Raw genomic sequence first — 16,841 nt, forward strand, 5'->3', positions numbered from 1 at the left:
GTTAGTAAATCGTAGAGTGAGAATGACTGTGTCTGAGTTAGAGATAATAACCCACTGGGCTTCCCAGGTGGCCCTGGTGGTAAAGAATCCACCTGCCAACACAGGAGATGCAAGAAAAGTGAGTTCAATCTCTGGGCTGGGAAAATCCCCTGGAGTAGGGAATGGCAACCCACTCCAGTATTCTTGCCTGGATACCACAGATAGTACCATGGATAGAGGATCCTGGTGGTCTACAGTCAATGGAGTCACAGAGTCAGACACGACCGAGTGACTGAGCAGGTGTGCACACAGCCCACTAGCTCATGTACCTCTCAACTCTGCTCACATTTCACTTAGGTGGTTCTCTTTCTGCTGAGTTTGATGAGCTCTGGGGCAGCTCAGTGAAACCTCATTCTTTTTTTGTTGTTCTGTTTTCTTTTGGGTCGGGGGACAGAGTTGACTGTACCTCACAGCATATGGGGTCTTACCCCCCTGCATTAAGAGCATGGAGTCTTAACCATTGGACCACCAGGAAAGTCCAAAACCTCATTCTTCATTGTCTTCTCCAGCCCACGTGCCCCAGGGACTTGGAGAATAAGATTTGAGAGTCAAGAAATAAGTGTCCATTCTATTCTGTGTTAGCTGTGGTCCTTTATCAACATATGATGATATTTAATAATTGCAGATATCTCTCTAGATTCCTCCAACTTCCCAATGGATTGCAAAAGAGAATATTTTGAATTTTAGAAAATTGTGGGTACAAGGAAAATATCTGTCCTTAATAGATATGTATAAGTATAAATCTGCCATAGTTCAAAACTACTGGATCAAATTTTCAGAGGTGCTTAAAGGTGCTTTAGCTTTACTAAAAAGCTACTCATGAGGTGACTTGGCTGTTACCATAGGAGTTTGAGTCCCTGTCTCTCAGACCACATGTTGAAACATGACTGCATTTGCTTCAACCCTGACAGACGCTCTTGTCAGTGTCTGGGGCAGGTAGTATAGCCTCCGGCCACAAGGGTCCCAAGAATGGTGGCAGAGCCTGTCTCCTTTAGAAAGATCCCCAGCAATGGTCTGTCACTGGGGAAAGTGCTTGCTCTTTCCGCTCTGGGTTCAACAAGACTTGTCTATGCAGATCTGAACTCACCACTCAAATGAGGGTAGGCCGCTTCATCATGGTCCTCTGGAAGTTTCTCTGTTGATTACAGTGATGCTGCCATTATGCTATTAATATATAATTTTAGGTTTGAAGAATTGACTTCAGAAACCACCTCTATTTTGGGGTCTCTGGGAGTCTTTGGGATCTCTAGGGTCTTTGAGTTATCCTGTTGCTTTACGTATGTGACCTTGGTGACGTCTCTGAACAAGGTCATCCAAGGTCACGTGAGTCCAGCAGCATTGGCGCTTAGCCCCCTTGGGTCTTGGGGAAGCTGGCATTCTCCAGTACAGCCTTGGACACTGCTTCAGCTGAAAATCCTGTGTTTAATTGCTAGCTGTTATTTTCCTCAAACAAGCATTGTATTATCGAGGATATGTCACAACCAGTGCTTAAGTTTTTAGAGTTTCTCTGCACTCCTTAAAAATGCATGGTATGAAAGATTGCACATATATTTTTTAAGATGTGTGTGCTTTCTTTCTGAATGACTGAGTTTAAAAAAAATGTCTAAATTCATATCTTTAGCTCTAATTTTCATTCTTATTTGAGCCAGCCACATCTCTGACTTGTCCATGGTGAGTTAGGTAGGGGGATAACTACTTAGAGTTTTGTCAGAGACATCTTTCCTACCTTTTCAAAATCAATTGTGTAGGGGTGTGTGTGTGTGTTAGTGCTCAATCATGTCCAACTCTTTGCTACCCTGTGGACTGTAGCCCGTCAGGCTCCTCTCTCCATGGAATTCTCCAGGCAAGAATACTGGAGTGAGTTGCCATGCCCTCCTCCAGGGGACCTTCCCAACCCAGGTATTGAACCTGAGTTCTGCATTGCAGGCAGATTCTTTACCATCTGAGCCACCAGGGAAGTCCTCAGAATCACTTACTGGCTAAAAATCCTTTGTCATTTATGCATTCCACAATTTTCATCTAATGCTTAACTTTTTATTGATGTGAAACAACACAGAGTTTTGCTCGCCCCAGCTGTGGGCATAAGAAGGTGGGCTGGGCTCTGAAACACGGGGGTCACCCACGGAGACGCGCTGCAGGGCCAGCATTCATTCATGGAATGAAGGCATTGTGCCAGGCCCTGGGCCAGGTGCCAAAGAGCCAGCAGGGCAGAGAACAGGCTCCCTGGCCTCCTGGAGCTCATGTCCTTGCAGCATGTGTTATGGAAATGCCTTTCCCAAACTCTCTTGCTCTTGCTAAAATTCACTCCCCTTCCCTTAAAACAAAGCCCCAACAAGGTGTCCTTTTCACTACACTGGAGGAGACAGTGATGAACCGCTTTTCAGGAGCCAGAAAAACAAAGAGAAAGGAAGCCCTGGTAGAGGGTCCCTTCCTGTGACTTGGTGCTGGGCTCAGGGTATTTAAAGAGCCCCTCTGAGGCAGCCTGCCCTCCACATCGAGAGCCATGACACCCAGTGAAGGCAACTGAGGGTCCTGGCTGGTTGCCAGGGACAAGGCACTGGGGGCCCCGAACATAATGGGTTGTGCAGCCTTGGGATCTGTTCTTGGACTGGAGTGGAGGAACTGGACAGTCTCACCTCTGCTGCCGCCTGCACCAGTTCTTGCTCTCCCAGTGGTGGTTTACATGATCTAATTCTCAAGAAAAATCTATTCTCATCCTTTTTTAAAAAGCTTTTTATTTTGTATTGGGGTAGAGCCGATTAACAATGTTGTGTGATAGTTTCAGGTGACAAGCAAAGATACTCAGCCATACATATACATGTATCCACTCTCCCCCAAACCCCACTCCCATCAAGGCCACCATGTAATGCTGAGCAGAGTTCCCCGTGCTGTACAGTAGGTACTTGTCAAAACCATTCTCATCAGAATGGTGTCGTCCCTCTTAGTCTGAGTGCATCTTCTCCTTGCCCTTGATACCACTTTTTTCCCCTTTGGCTTAAACAGCAAACATTTATTTCTCACAGTTCCAGAAGTTTGGCAATCCAAGATTAATGTGTCTGTGCAGAGCCCTTCCTGGTTCATAGGTTCCTATATATATATTTTTTTAGTCGGACTATAAGTGCTTTACAACTGTTCGTTTCTGCTGTACAACCTTGGTACCTTTTCCAGCAGGAGAGTGGCCCGGAGCTCCTTCTCACACGAAATCATCATCAAGTACAAATAGGAAGTTGAGTGTTTTCTTTACTGTTTGGGAAACAGACGATTTGGTCGGTGACTATGAGGTGTACGTTGCAAACGTTCTGTCTTCCAGGTCTCCAGAGCTCTCGGAGCAACCCCTCCATCCAGGCCACGCTCAACAAGACAGTTGTCTCCTCCTCACTGAACAGCCGCCCGGAGGCCTCCGCTCCCAGCGCCTCTGCCCTCCACCCCTCACTCCGCCTCTTCTCGCTCAGCAACCCGTCCCTCTCCACCACCAGCCTGAGTGGCCCCTCCCGGCGAAGGCAGCCGCCCGTCAGCCCCCTCACGCTGTCGCCCGGCCCGGAAGCACATCAAGGTTTCAGCCGGCAGCTCTCTTCAACCAGCCCCTTGAATCCGTATCCTGCCTCACAGGTAAAAAGCAAGTGAACTAACAGTGAAGCAGACTGAAGCAGATGGGAACTGAACCCGGTCCTCACTCTTAAGCGTGGTTCACAAGGTCTCGGATGCAGTCAGTTCCCACTTCTGTGCAAAATCGAATCATTCCTAATGCACTGCTGCTGCTGAGTCGCTTCAGTCGTGTCTGACTCTGTGAGACCCCAGAGGCGGCAGCCCCACAGGCGCCCCTGTCCCTGCACTAAGGGTTTCCTAAGAGCAGAGCTGTTGTGTCGATTTGTTGCTGTTGTTCAGTCACTCCGTCGTGTCCGACTCTTTTGTGACACCGTGGACTGTAGGCCCCCCAGGCTCCTCTGTCCATGGGATTCTCCAGGCAAGGATACTGTAGTGGGTTGCCATTTCCTACTCCAGAGGATCTTCCCGACCTACCGATCAAACCCATATCTCCTGCTCTGGCAGGTGGATTCTTTACCTCTGAGCCATCAGGGAAGCTTATGTGTTGATTACTCTTAAGCAGACACTGAACAGTTTGCGGTACTCTTAGGAAGTTGGAATTGGAGGAAAGGGTCATGTGTGGAGGGTGAAACCCAGTTATGTCTGAAATACAAGGGAAGCCAGGTTGGGGTTTTAAATTTGATGTCGAAAACCATTAATTGACTCTCTGAGCACTGTAAGCCACAGAGAAAGCTGAGGAAGACATTGAAATACCCTCCTGAAGCTTCCATATTGAATTAGACCTCTTCCCTAATTACACTGACAGATTTAAGAACAGTCTTTCTCTTGTTGATTAAATACTTAGGTACAATAGGGTCATATCTCTATAAAAGGACCCGGATGAGTCTGTTTAGAAAGAGGCACACTTTGAAGTCACAAGCCTGTTACAGAAATTCAGGGTGGAAACGTCATCTTTTTTGACTTGTTGACTTTGTTTCTATTCTAAGTTTTCAAAGTGGTTTTTCAGAGTCATCAGTGAACATGTTTTTAACCTGTTGGTCACTCCCTAGATATATTATAACATCACTTACTCACCACTTCACTATAAGTGAGTAATGATTTAGCAAGAAGAAGTTGACAAAACACAACAGAAATTAGCAGATCCAGTTATTAGTCACTCTTTACCAATTATTAGCTATGGGATCTTTATTATATGAGTAATCCCTTTCAGGAGGCGGTAAGAGAGTATTTCCTAATTGTTTTTTAATGGTTCCTTCATGTTATTGGATTGCCTTTAATTTATTTTGCAAGATTATTTTATAGAGGCTTCTCTGGTGGTTCAGTGGTAAAGAATCTGCCTGCAGTGCAGAAGACCGCCTGCAATGCAGGAGACAACAGTTCGATCCCTGGGTCAGGAAGATTCCCTGGAGAAGGATAGCAACTCACTCCAGTGTTCTTGCCTAGAGAATCCCAGGCACAGAGGAGCCTGAAAGGCTACAGTCCATGGGGTCGCAAAGAGTCGGACACGACTTAGTGACTAAACCACCACCACAAGCTTATTTTACAGGATATAAAAAATAACACCGTCTAGTTACATTTTAAGGAGACCGTAGAGATAAATAGCACTCTTTTTCAGATATTTTCATTTTTGTCTGCTAAATATTTAAAAATTAAAAAAAAAAAAACCCGATGTTATTTGTGCACCTAATTTAAAAAGGTCAAATAGTTCTAAAGGGCCTGTTATGAAGTAACAGTTGTCTTCCCGGCCCGCCAGCCACGGTTCTCCCTGCCTGGAGGAGGCTACTTTCGGCGTCTAGCTGCCCTCTTTGGCTTAACAGTGTTGCTTCGTGCTGGTTTTGTTCTAGATTTTTAGCTTCAGGTGTTCTCTTAAGGACATCCTCCTGTGGAAGCCCAGGGTTTAGCTCTCTTTCAACCCTCCCAGGCCCCTCCCTCCCCCCTTCCCGTTTTCCTGCTCACTCCCCTCATCTTCACAGTGTGGTTTATTCCATTTAGTTTTGCAAAGAACAGTACTCAGTGGTTAGTGTTTTCATGGTTGTAACCGTGTAATCAGAGTTGAACCATATAGCTTGGTATGAAATAACAAAATGAGGATCTTTTTCTCCTGGGAGTTAATGTCTTGTGTTTTTCTCACTGTGGTTTTCTCTGTATGTCTTTCTCTGTATTTATATTCAATCTCAAACTCTCAGCATCGGGTAGATCTCCTTCTGATATATTAAACACGAGCCCTCCAGTAGCTTTCCGAGAGAGTACATGTGGCGTGGCTTGACCTCAGTGTGTCCTCATTCTCCCCACCGTTTAACTAATAATTGGCTAAGTGTAGAATTCAAATGTGAAATAATTTTCTCTTGAAGTTTTGAAGGTATTAATCTGTCACCTTTTAGTTTCTAGAGTTGCTACTGAGAAATCCAGTGCCATTCGGATTCCTGAAGTGAATGAAGTGAAAGTGTTAGCTGTGTCCGACTCTTTATGACCCCATGGACCGTATAGCCTGCCAGGCTCCTCTGTCCATGGGGATTCTCCAGGCAAGAATACCGGAGTGGGTTGCAGTGCCCTCCTTCAGGGGATCTTCCCAACCCAGGGATTGAACCCACATCTCTTATGTCTCCTGAATTGGCAGGCGGGTTCTTTACCATCTGAGCCACCAGGGTACCCCCTCTGATACTTAATACTTTAAATTAAATCTCCCTTTTTTCCTTGCGAGGTTTGCAGGATCTTCTTTTTTCCCCCCTTAGTGTTCTAAAACTTCAAAATAATGGGGCCTGATATGAGTCTGACTATCTGGTTGGTTTCTTCAATCTGGAAACTCACCTCCTTCGTTTCTGAGAAATTTTCCTGAATTATTTCTTTGACAGTTTCTTCCCTTCAGTTTTCTCTGTTCTCTCTTGAATGTATGAATGTTAGACATCCTGTACTTTCCCCCAGCATTCCTTATTTTTTTCCTCTTTCTTTTCTCTCTCTTTTTCCTCTGTTTTCTGGAAGAGTTTCTTAACATTATCTTCCACCGTTCTGTTGAGGTTTTCATTTCTCCTCTCATCCTTTTAAATTGCCAAGACATTTTTTGTTCTTGTTCTCTGAATGTTCCTTTTTTCATAGCATCATATTTATTCCATGGATGCCATATCATCTTTGATGTCTCTGAGGTTCTTAGTGATAATTTTTGTTCCAGTTTCTTTTTATTTTCTTTGAATAGATATTTTCCAAATTGCATAGAAGCAGCAAACATGATATAATGAATCCTCCTATCCCCATCATCCAGCCTCAACAGTCATCAGCATTTTTTTTTTAAAGAAGTAGCTGTCTTTAGCTGTGCCAGGTCTTAGTTGCAGGAACCCGGGCCCCCGGCATTGGGAGTGCACTAGCCACTGGACCACCAGGGAAGTCCTCGACATTTTCATAATCTTGTTTTATCCATATTCCCTCTCTAAAAAAATGTGTATAGAGGTACATATTATAAATAAGTATGTATTTCTAAAAGATAAGGATTTTTTAATCACCCTAAATATTATATTGATAATTCTTTTTCATGACAGCTTCTTCCTACATAAATTTCTCAGTTTGTCTGCCTGGGTCTCTGACTTAGATCCAGACACATTCCTCATGATCTGGTGATCCTTGGCATCCTGCTCATATTTAGCAATAGGACACAGACACAGGCACACAAACTGATTGGAAGCTCAGTGTCGGTGGGTGGGCTTGTTGAGTACACTCTTCACTGTAGACAGATCCAGCTCAGCCCTTTCCCTGGGGACCCTCTGGTATTATAAGTTGGATTGTCTCCCAGGCTGGTCAGATCCCCAAAGGATGCTCTCCTGATCTTGCGCCTGGCCTGTGCCTGGACCCAGCACTGTGGGAACTGAGCTGAGAAAGAGGTGGAAGCTCAAGGGGCCACAGTGAGCTTTTTTTTTTTTTGCTTTCTCAGAAGCCCTGCATTTTCAGCAGCGCCTCACCTTCTAGGGTCTGGTGCAGCCAGTCCACAGACCCCGGGGCCATACTCCCTCCAGAGTGCCACCCTCAGCCTCCTGCCAGGCTGCCTGCCAGCCTCTCCAGATTTAGCTTCATCTTCTCCCGCTGCTGCCCCCCCCTTCCCCCCCGCCCCCAGCCGGGGGGACGCTGGGATGGAACCAGACCGCCTCCCTGCTGCCAGCCCTGCATTTGGTTCCCTCAGGTCTGCTCAGCCAGCTACTGCGTGTCCATCTGCTTTTCATTTTCCAAACTTCGTTGCCATTTTCTTCCTTTTCATTATCTTCATCCTCGTGTTGTTTATCTTCATTTTAGCATTATTTACGATGGTTTTCATTTTGTTTATAACGTTTATTGTTGTTTAACGTTGTTTAAGGGTTTCAATGGGGTTTGGGGAGACAGCAGAGCTAAGTGCTTTTTTTCAGTCTTCTATTTTTAACCAGAAGTTATGGCTGTTAAACAAACAAACAAACAAACACGATTTTCACTGAGAAAATTGAGACGAAACTGGTTAAATTGGCTACATTTTGCTTTGTTTGTTTTTGAAGACAATAGAAATTGTCACTGAATGGAAAATGCTTTGTGGAGAAGTGACATTTGAAGTATACTTTGCAGGAACAGAAGTAGCTTTCTCAGAGCACAGTGTAGACTGCCAGGGCGAGGAGAATATCAGGGTTTTTCCTCACTTTGACATTTCCTAATTGTAAAGGGGGGCTTCCCTGGTAGCTCAGCAGTTAAAGAATCTGCCTGCCAAGCAGGAGACTCAGGTTCAATCCCTGGCTCAGGAAGATCCCCTGGAGAAGGAGATGTCAACCCACTCCAGAATTCTTGCCTGGGAAATCCCATGGACAGAGAAGCCTGGTGGGCTACAGTCCATGGGGGTCACAAAGAGTCTGACACAACTTAACAACTAAACAGCAACAGCATCCATGAAGGACTGACCACTAGCAACTCAGAAGCTGAGTAGTTAGTGGCTTTGTTTTTCAGATGGCGTCCTCGGACCGAAGCCCGCTCTCCTTCCTGCCCACAGAAGCTCAAGCCCAAGTGTCCCCCCCGCCCCCTTACCCTGCAGCCCACGACCTGCCCCAGCCTCTGCTGCAGCAGCCCCATGCCCAGGACCCGCCTGCCCAGCAGCCCCAGGCGGCCTCATCGCTGTCCCAGTCGGACTTCCCGCTCCTCACAGCCCAGGTGAGTCCCACCCGGAGCCCCAGGAAGGGGGGGACACTCACGCCACCCTGAGTTCCAAGCTAAATGGTTCCTTCCTTATTCCCTGAAGGGCTCATCTTTGACCAGCTTCTTCCCAGATATAAGCTTTGACCAGCAGTCCATGAGGCCAGGTCCAGCCTTTACTCAGCAGGTGAGTGATCCCCCGGGCCTGCCTCGTCCCCAGAGCAGAAACTGTCACCATCAGGCTGCTTTGCGCGGGAAACGCACACTCAGCAGACTCGGTCAGTACCGCACTTCTCCGACCTCAGATGCACTCAATGGCCGGGTAGCCTGGCATTGCCCTGAGCCCTAGCTGCTGGTACTGGCTGCTTTAGTTCATTGTCAGGCGTCAGCGGAGGACCTTTTGGAACACGTGGTAGAAGACTTGTGATGACATTCTAGCCATAGAATTGTAGACACGCTCATGCTGGAAGGAACCTAGCAATCCACGGGTCTATCATGATGAGGCGACAAGGAGCAGGCAAGGGCTTTGCCTTGGCCCAAGTTGCTGTGTGTGGCTTCCTGGGAGCCCATCCTGGCCAGGCAGGGGTCCTTCCTGAAGGTTCTTTCATGCAGCCATTTTCTTTTGCTTTTTAGTTTCTCCCTAATAACACAGACTCCCTAATATCTTCCCTGGTGGCTCAGAGGTTAAAGCGTCCGCCTCCAATGCGGGACACCCGGGTTCAGTCCCTGGGTTGGGAAGGTCCCCTGGAGAAGGAAATGGTAACCCACTCCAGTATTCTTGCCTGGAGAATCCCATGGACGGAAAAGCCTGGTAGGCTACAGTCCACGGGGTCGCAAAGAGTCAGACACGACTGAGCAACTTCACTTACTTAACAACACAGACAGTCTTATATTCCTAGATTTTATGTTGTTGTTTAGCCACTAGATTGTGTCCAACTCTTTGCAACCCCATGGACTGCAGCATGCTAGCCTCCCCTATTCTTTACTATCTCCCGGAGTTTACTCAAACTCATGTCCATCAAGTAGGTGATGCCATCCAACCATCTCATCCTCTGTCACCCCCTTCTCCTTTTGCCTCAATCTCTCCCAGCATCAGGGTCTTTTCCAATGAGTTGGCTCTTCACATGAGGTGGCCAAAGTATTGGAGCTTCGGCTTCAGTATCAGTCCTTCCAGTGAATATTCAGGGTTTATTTCCTTTAAGATTTTATAGTATTCAATAATTATGGTTTGGGCTCCAGGATATATTACAGAGAGAAGGAAGAGCACTTTCCAGAACTTAACAAAAACAGTAAAACAAATAAAGACAGATGTTTCCTGTGTAGGCCATGGGGAGTGGTGAGAACCAATAGTCTCTGCTGCCTGATTTTCTAGAGAAGCCATGTGAGTCTAGGTGAGTCAGTGTCTTTCTGAAAAGTGATGGAAACTACTACTTTTGAAAGATTTTTTAATGGTTTAAAAATTAACTTCAGGAACGGCACCTAAAATAGGCCCCAGTTCTGACCCGTCCTCATCAAGGCTTTTTGCAGAGAGAGGCATGCTTGCATTCCTCCCTCTGAGTGAGAGAAGGAGATGGGGCTACTGTCTCGATTCTTTAGAAAGCAAAGAGGAAAAGAGCCCGTCGCTTCCTTGGTTATAGACAGAGGCTTTGAAGGGTTCCCACCAATGGTAGTTTCCAGAAGCCTCAGTGTGCTGAGGAGGGAGGTGGCTGTGACTGGTGGGCCTGCAGAAACCACAGCCAGTGGCGTTATCCAGGATGGTGTAGAGCACCAGGCAGTGTGCAAACAGGGACACATCACCCACAGCGTGGCCCTCGGACCCCTCCTTCACTGCAGCCCCCCCTCTACCCAAGCAGAATGTTCTGTGTGGGCTGTCATAGCAGAGAAGGGGTATGACAGCTCCAATGGCTGGTTTTGCTTGGGGGGCACACAGCACGGTCCTTCCCAGGGAAGCAGAGACCGTCCCTCACACAGTGACCTCTGGTGCCTCCAGGTGCCCCTGGTGCAACAAGGTCCCCGAGAACCACAAGACTCCTTTCATTTGAGACCAAACCTGTATTCCAACTGCGGGAATTTCCCAAACACCGTCCTGACAGGTGAGTGTGGGCCACCTCCCAGCTGCTTCTTTCACGTCACTGTTTCTCCAGATACTGCTGTAAGACAGTTTAAACAACATGACATTATATAAAGCCAAAAAATAAAAGCCCTGCAGTTCCGCTTTACCTTGTTGAGATGTGGGAGTCCAGCCCCAGAGACTGTGAGGCAGTGGGGAAGGGCCTGGTGACCCAAGCCTTTTTCCGACCTGCTTAGTTTCCAGTGACTGACAACTATTCAGAGGGAGGAAACCTGCAAAACTGGGACTTGTGGAACTGACTGCAAAGAACATAGATTTCAGAGCAGGACTGTGGGCCTGGGGGTGGTTAGGACATGGGTGATGACTGTCCTGGTGGGCGAGATGGCAGGGGGTTGTCACCAGTCGTGTTCTGAGTGACCTGACCCCCACGCCTTCTAATTTGCACTCTTCTCCCCTCTCACTGCTCTTTCCAGAAGACTCGAGCACCAGCCTATTCAAAGACCTCAGCAGTGCACTGGCAGGCATGCCCGAGGTCAACCTAAGCATGGACACTCCGTTCCCACTGGAGGAAGAGCTCCAGATCGAACCGCTGAGCCTGGACGGACTCAACATGTTAAGTGATTCCAGCATGGGCCTGCTTGACCCCTCTGTAGAAGAGACGTTTCGAGCTGACCGACTGTGAGGTGATCAGAATGGGACAGGAGGACTTATTTCTGAAACAGCTAAAACAGAACGGAATAGAACCAGCTCCACCCCTGGGCGTTACTTATCTCGGGCTTCTGACCTGGAAGGAGCCCAATTCCTCGGCTCCCAGCTCTCAGATGAGGTCCCATCTCAGTCGCCGTGGCCTTCTCTCAACCACAGGGCTGGGCGCCACCCCTCAGGCCCACAGCACAGGTCCTGTCGCTGCAAGCCTGCTGCTTTGGCGCTTCTGGTGACTCGGTTGTCACCACACCCGTGACATCTTTTATTGACCATCTAGCCGGTCGATGAGTAAGAGAAAATGTGTGCCGAGAGGCCTCAGTAGCCGTGTATAATGCTTAGAACCACTGATCTCAGTCGACACTGAAGAAAGGACCTGGAGTCGGGGGCAGTCAGGGACTGCGGGCCTCTGGGAGCTGACTCACCTCCAGCGACGGTACCAAGCCCCACAAAGCCTGCCGTGGTCCTGCTGTCTCACCTCGGCACCCCAGGCAGCCATGGGATGTCCAGGGCAGCGTGGAGGGCCAGGACTCCCTGAGAGGCCTCCATTCGAACACAAAGAAGGATTTCTGCCGCACGTCCAAGAACAGACTTGAGTTGAGCAAACTGAATTGTCATTGGTTTTCTCCCAGTTTGTAATCTCTTCTCTGCTGCTGCAGTACCCCTTTTCCTTTGGATGAGAGGAAAAGGAAGACTATTTTATTTTATTCTGTCACTGAAAAAAAAAAATCAAAATCCCCTGGTAATGGATGAGCCTGAAGAGAACAGGGCTTCTACTCGGCGGCTGCGGAAGACAGAGGAGGGGGCTGTGTGTAGGCATCTTACAGGCACACGATGTCCTCTAGACAAGCTACAAACCGTCTAGGCCTCCCTGTCTACAGACTGGCCAGGAGGAGCAGCCGGGAGTCTGGCCCAGCACCACCCCCCAACCCAGCAATTGTGCAGCAGCAGATGGAAGCTGGTTCTCTGTGGAAAGGGTGTGTTCCTGTCACCCCACTAGACCATAAGCTCCTTGAGGGCAGAGACTGTGCCTTACCCATCACCAAACCCCTAGCACCCAACAAGTGCCTGGCACTGAACAGGTGCCGCCGACCTGTGCGTCGAATGCACACACGCGTGAATGAGCAGATGGGTGCACGAATGAATGCCTCTGCCTCACTAGGAGGCAGTCTGATCTTTCACTGACCCTCTTCCTCACCAAAGCTTCTCAGAGCTTCCGCTTCTCTAACACTCGTGCCTGTGGTTAAGTGAAGCGTACACTTTACGATGCTTTTAACACTAGGTGACCAAGTCCACGCTTAGGCCACATGCCCTGTCCTCCTCAAGGCTACGGACGTGGGTGGACACTGTCTTGTGAGTGCACCTAGGGTGGCTCAGCAAGCTGGGGCCTCCCCCATACTGGGACCTTGGGGGTCCCAGCCATCACAAACATCTTCCCTCTCAGACCCATGTTTTGCTCTCGATTGCATTAAGAGATTCACCTTCTGAGGCTGAAGAAATAGTGTATGGTAAAACAAAGGCCTAATTTTCAGAACTATCATTAGGCATCAGTACTTTAGCACAAAATGGTATTACTGTATTTCCACCAGCACCTGCCTCCTCTGATTCAGTCTGTGCCAGCCCCTGACCAGAAACCCCAATGGGTGGGCTTAAAAGCCATTGGGGAGGAGTCTGGGCAAAGGGGCCTCACATGGGCCTGGGAAGACAGCATAGAGTGGACAGACACACTGAAGGAGGGATAAAGATGCTAGAGCCAGACAGACAGCCTCTTTCCAGGGACACCAGGCACACTGCTGAAGGGTCCAGATTGCTCCCACCTAAAGAAGCAAGGCGGCATCGTGTGGGTCTGAACCTGACACGTGTCCCTGGTGGCAGGGAGGGTCTGTCACGGGGTCCTGGGCTGTTGACCTCTCCAGACCTTCTCCTATTTCCTTCTGTCTTCAGGGGGCTCCCCTCCCTCCCAATCTTTCAAGTAACCCCAGTGGTGCACTGATCCATCTCCACTGTGGAGCCCAGGTCTTGTTCCTCCCACATTACATTCGCTCTGAACACCCCCGCTCTTGAATTAGAAAGACCAGAGCCCTCCCTGCCTGAGCTCTGGCTCAGGAAGGGGCTGTGGGCCTCCTCTTCAAAGCCTTATTCGCAGTTAGACTTCCAGATCTCAGTGACTTTTTGTGAAAGAAAATGGCCTTTCATTGTACACAGCACCCCAGCGTGCTGAAAGAGCCAGATGCTGCCTGCCTCTCGTGTGTCAGGGACCCCCTGAGATATGAACTAGCCTTTCAGACAAGGGGGAGTGCTGATGTCATGAGAGGGTTTTTTTTTTTTTTTTTAATGGAGATTCTAGGATAGTCTGCTCTCTACACAGTGCCTTACCCGTGGTGATCACTGGTATCAGGGTCCCAACTCTCTCTGTCCGCACAGCAGCCCAGCCATACAGCCAGAGACCCCAAGACCTGCAGGACCAAGTGTGCTCCCCCTGGGCATTCACCAAGGACTTGTAGAAATGGAGGCTCCTGGGAAAAGTGACTTACTTGGGGGGAGGGTAACGATGACAGTAAGGTTTAGCACTGAATCCAGTTTGTCCTTAGGTCCATCCAATCCCCTCTCTTCCTGTGAAAAGGTTTTGGACATTATACAACCCACCTTGCTTACCCAGTGTCAAGGACACCCATGGACAGGGGTCGCCCTGACCTCCTCACCGCTGCCTTTGGTCCTCAGCATCTGAAATGGCTGCAGACTTCAGAGTAAACTATTTTTCAATATTTAGTTTTTCACAAGAAATCGATGGTTGTACTACTCTCATTTACTAGCAGTTAAACCGCATAGAACTAAAAGCCTACCTGTGTTTCTGTTTTTCTCCCCCTTCTATACGGTTCTGGTTTTTAGGACATAAGGTGTCAGGAGAACCTTGGTTATGTCTAGATCAACATGAATTCTCCACTGTCCTGTCTCATTCCTCCTAAGTCTACTGTATATTACCTGAGCTGAAATGTATACCCCAGTCCATTTGCATAGTTGAAGACAGTTGCTCCTCTGACCCTCGTCGTCTCTTCTGATGCACGCACGGACGGCCTGGTCCCAAGCGTGTCTCTTCCACTGCTCTGTGATGGAAACATCACAGCAAAGCTAATCAGACTTCCCACCAGTATCCTAGTCCACATGCCCCTCGTCAGACAATATTTAAAGGTTGGAAATTTGTATAAAGTAGCTTCCAAGTTTTATAATGCATCGTTTTACATCTTTCGTAATTAAAAGCAGCACAATAAGGTTGTATGTGCGTCTGGTGTCTTCCTTGGCTTCCAGTGAGATAAATCGGTGGCGAGCCCTTCTCACTCAGTGCAGCCTGAAGTCAGAGATTTCTGGTCCATGGCTGAGCAGAGCCTGCACTGGCCCGCTTCTCTTATGTGCTGTGGCACCCTGTCCTGAGAGAAGTCCAGAAGGAAGTAGGGGCACATGTGTACCCAGGACAGAGGCATCATTGTAGGGGCTCAGCATTCTGCTCCCTCTTCTGAGGTTCAAGCCACTGATGTACCTCCCCCAGCCTGTCTGCTGCAGGTACTGGTCTTCAGTTCTTTCGATCCTAAAGGAAATCAATCCTGAATATTCATTGGAAGGACGGATGCTGAAGCTGAAACTCCAATACTTTGGCAACCTGATGCAAAGAGCCGACTCATTGGAAAAGACCCTGATGTTGGGAAAGATTGAGGGGCGGGGGAGAAAGGGGTGACAGAGGATGAGATGGTTGGATGGCATCACTGGCTCGATGGACATGAGTTTGAGCAGACTCCGGGAGATGGTGAAGGACAGGGAAGGCTGGCGTGCTGCAGTCCATGGGGTTGCAAAAAGTCGGACACAACTGAGTGACTCAACAACAAACCCATTTCACCAAGGACTTGGGTTCCGCTTTCTACCCTCAACCCTCTCCCCCTGTCCAGCAGGGTTCAGAGCGTTGACCTCCCCAAGCAAACAGCCTCAGCTGCCCCCAGAGACCCAGAGGCTTGTCAGAAAGATGACTCTTCTGAAATCTTACTCAGAAATCCCACCTCTGACCCCGACTTCCTGAGCCACCATTTCTACCCCAGTCCCCACATAGCCTGTCATCTGACTCCACTGGGACTCCTGTCCCATGTCCCTCCTCTCAGTCTGCCTGTCCCCTCTTCATTCCCCGGCTGAGCCCACCGACTCAGAGGCCTTCAGGACACCCTCGCCAGCCCTCCTCCTGCTCTGACCCTGGCGTTTCTCAGTAGCTGCACAATGCCCCTAAACCCCCTCCCTCTTCTGCCTCCAGACCTCTGCTCTCATCAGGGCCCTTCTCTCCTCACAAGCGGGAACTCCAGGTTTCCTGCAGAGGGCAGCTCCCTCGGCATCCCAGCTGCCCCCACAGCATCCTTTCTTCTGGAAAACTTGCCTAAATCAGTACCCATCCGTACCTCCCTCCCCTCTGCCTTACCTAGTTCTCGTTTTTCATCTGTGATTTATCTGTGGTTCCTTCAAAGATTCCTGGTCCTCCCCAGGCCTCATCCTCTCCAGCAGCTTTTCACCCTCAGCCCGAAGACAGGCTATGTGTGTGTTTAGTTCCTCAGTTGTGTCCGACAACACCACGGACTATAGTCCACCAGGCTCCTCCATCCATGGGATTCTCCAGGCAAGAATGCCGGAGTGGATTGCCATTCCCTTCTGCAGGGGATCTTCCCGACCCAGGGCTTGAACCTGGGTCTCCTGCATTGCAGGCAGATTCCTAAATATCTGTGGCACAGTCTCCTCCTTGCTAAAGGCCAACAGTGAAACAACGCTCTCAACTCTGACTTCTCCTCCAACCACGACCTCTCTCTGGAAGAGTTGCTCACGCTCAGCTCTGGTCTCAACTCCTCTGGCCAGTCCAGTCCCTCTCCTCCGTGGCCCTTCCCTGACTTTTGAGCCCTGTGGCCGCTCCTGTTCCCTCCCCTAGGTACTCTCTCTGGCTCCAGTAAATCCTTCTCTTGTTCTCTCAGGGCACAACCTCCACTACCATCTGGTTTTTCAGAACCACTGTCCCCAGGCCATCACCTCCAAGCTGATGGCCCCTGACATCCAGCCTGCCATCCCCCTTCCTGTTAGCTCAGGCTCACCTGCGCTCCACCCCATGTGCCTGCCGCACAGCCCTTCATAGCTCTGTGTACACTGGCGAGCATTCCTCATCACCCTCGACACTGGCCGTCCCCATACAACTCTCAGCTCTGTGAGGACAGGGACCTTGCCTTCTACTTGAATTCTATATCGCTGGTGCCTGGCATGTAAGAGGTGCTCAATAAATATTTTCGAACTGCTGACTTTTGCCCGCCCTCTCAGATTACAGACCACACAGCCTTTC

At 49.0% G+C, this 16,841-nt stretch overlaps 1 protein-coding gene across 3 annotated transcripts in view; it reads left to right on the plus strand.

The window, feature by feature from the left end:
- CRTC3 (CREB regulated transcription coactivator 3) overlaps positions 1 to 14,764 on the plus strand; it is a 97,660-nt gene extending 82,896 nt beyond the window's left edge. For 2 of the 3 annotated variants that reach the window (XM_040257523.1, XM_040257521.1), the window contains exons 11-15: positions 3,350 to 3,648; positions 8,533 to 8,733; positions 8,822 to 8,902; positions 10,706 to 10,808; positions 11,260 to 14,764. In XM_040257523.1, coding sequence (XP_040113457.1) covers positions 3,350 to 3,648; positions 8,533 to 8,733; positions 8,822 to 8,902; positions 10,706 to 10,808; positions 11,260 to 11,468 — 893 coding nt within the window. In that variant the 3' untranslated portion in view covers positions 11,469 to 14,764. The remainder of the gene's footprint in view (positions 1 to 3,349; positions 3,649 to 8,532; positions 8,734 to 8,821; positions 8,903 to 10,705; positions 10,809 to 11,259) is intronic. The other variant, XM_040257522.1, reaches the window with a different exon arrangement.
- The last annotated feature ends 2,077 nt before the right edge of the window (positions 14,765 to 16,841 follow it).

The sequence above is a fragment of the Oryx dammah genome, unplaced genomic scaffold, assembly GCF_014754425.2.
Source record: "Oryx dammah isolate SB20612 unplaced genomic scaffold, SCBI_Odam_1.1 HiC_scaffold_16, whole genome shotgun sequence".
NCBI classification, from domain to species: domain Eukaryota; kingdom Metazoa; phylum Chordata; class Mammalia; order Artiodactyla; family Bovidae; genus Oryx; species Oryx dammah.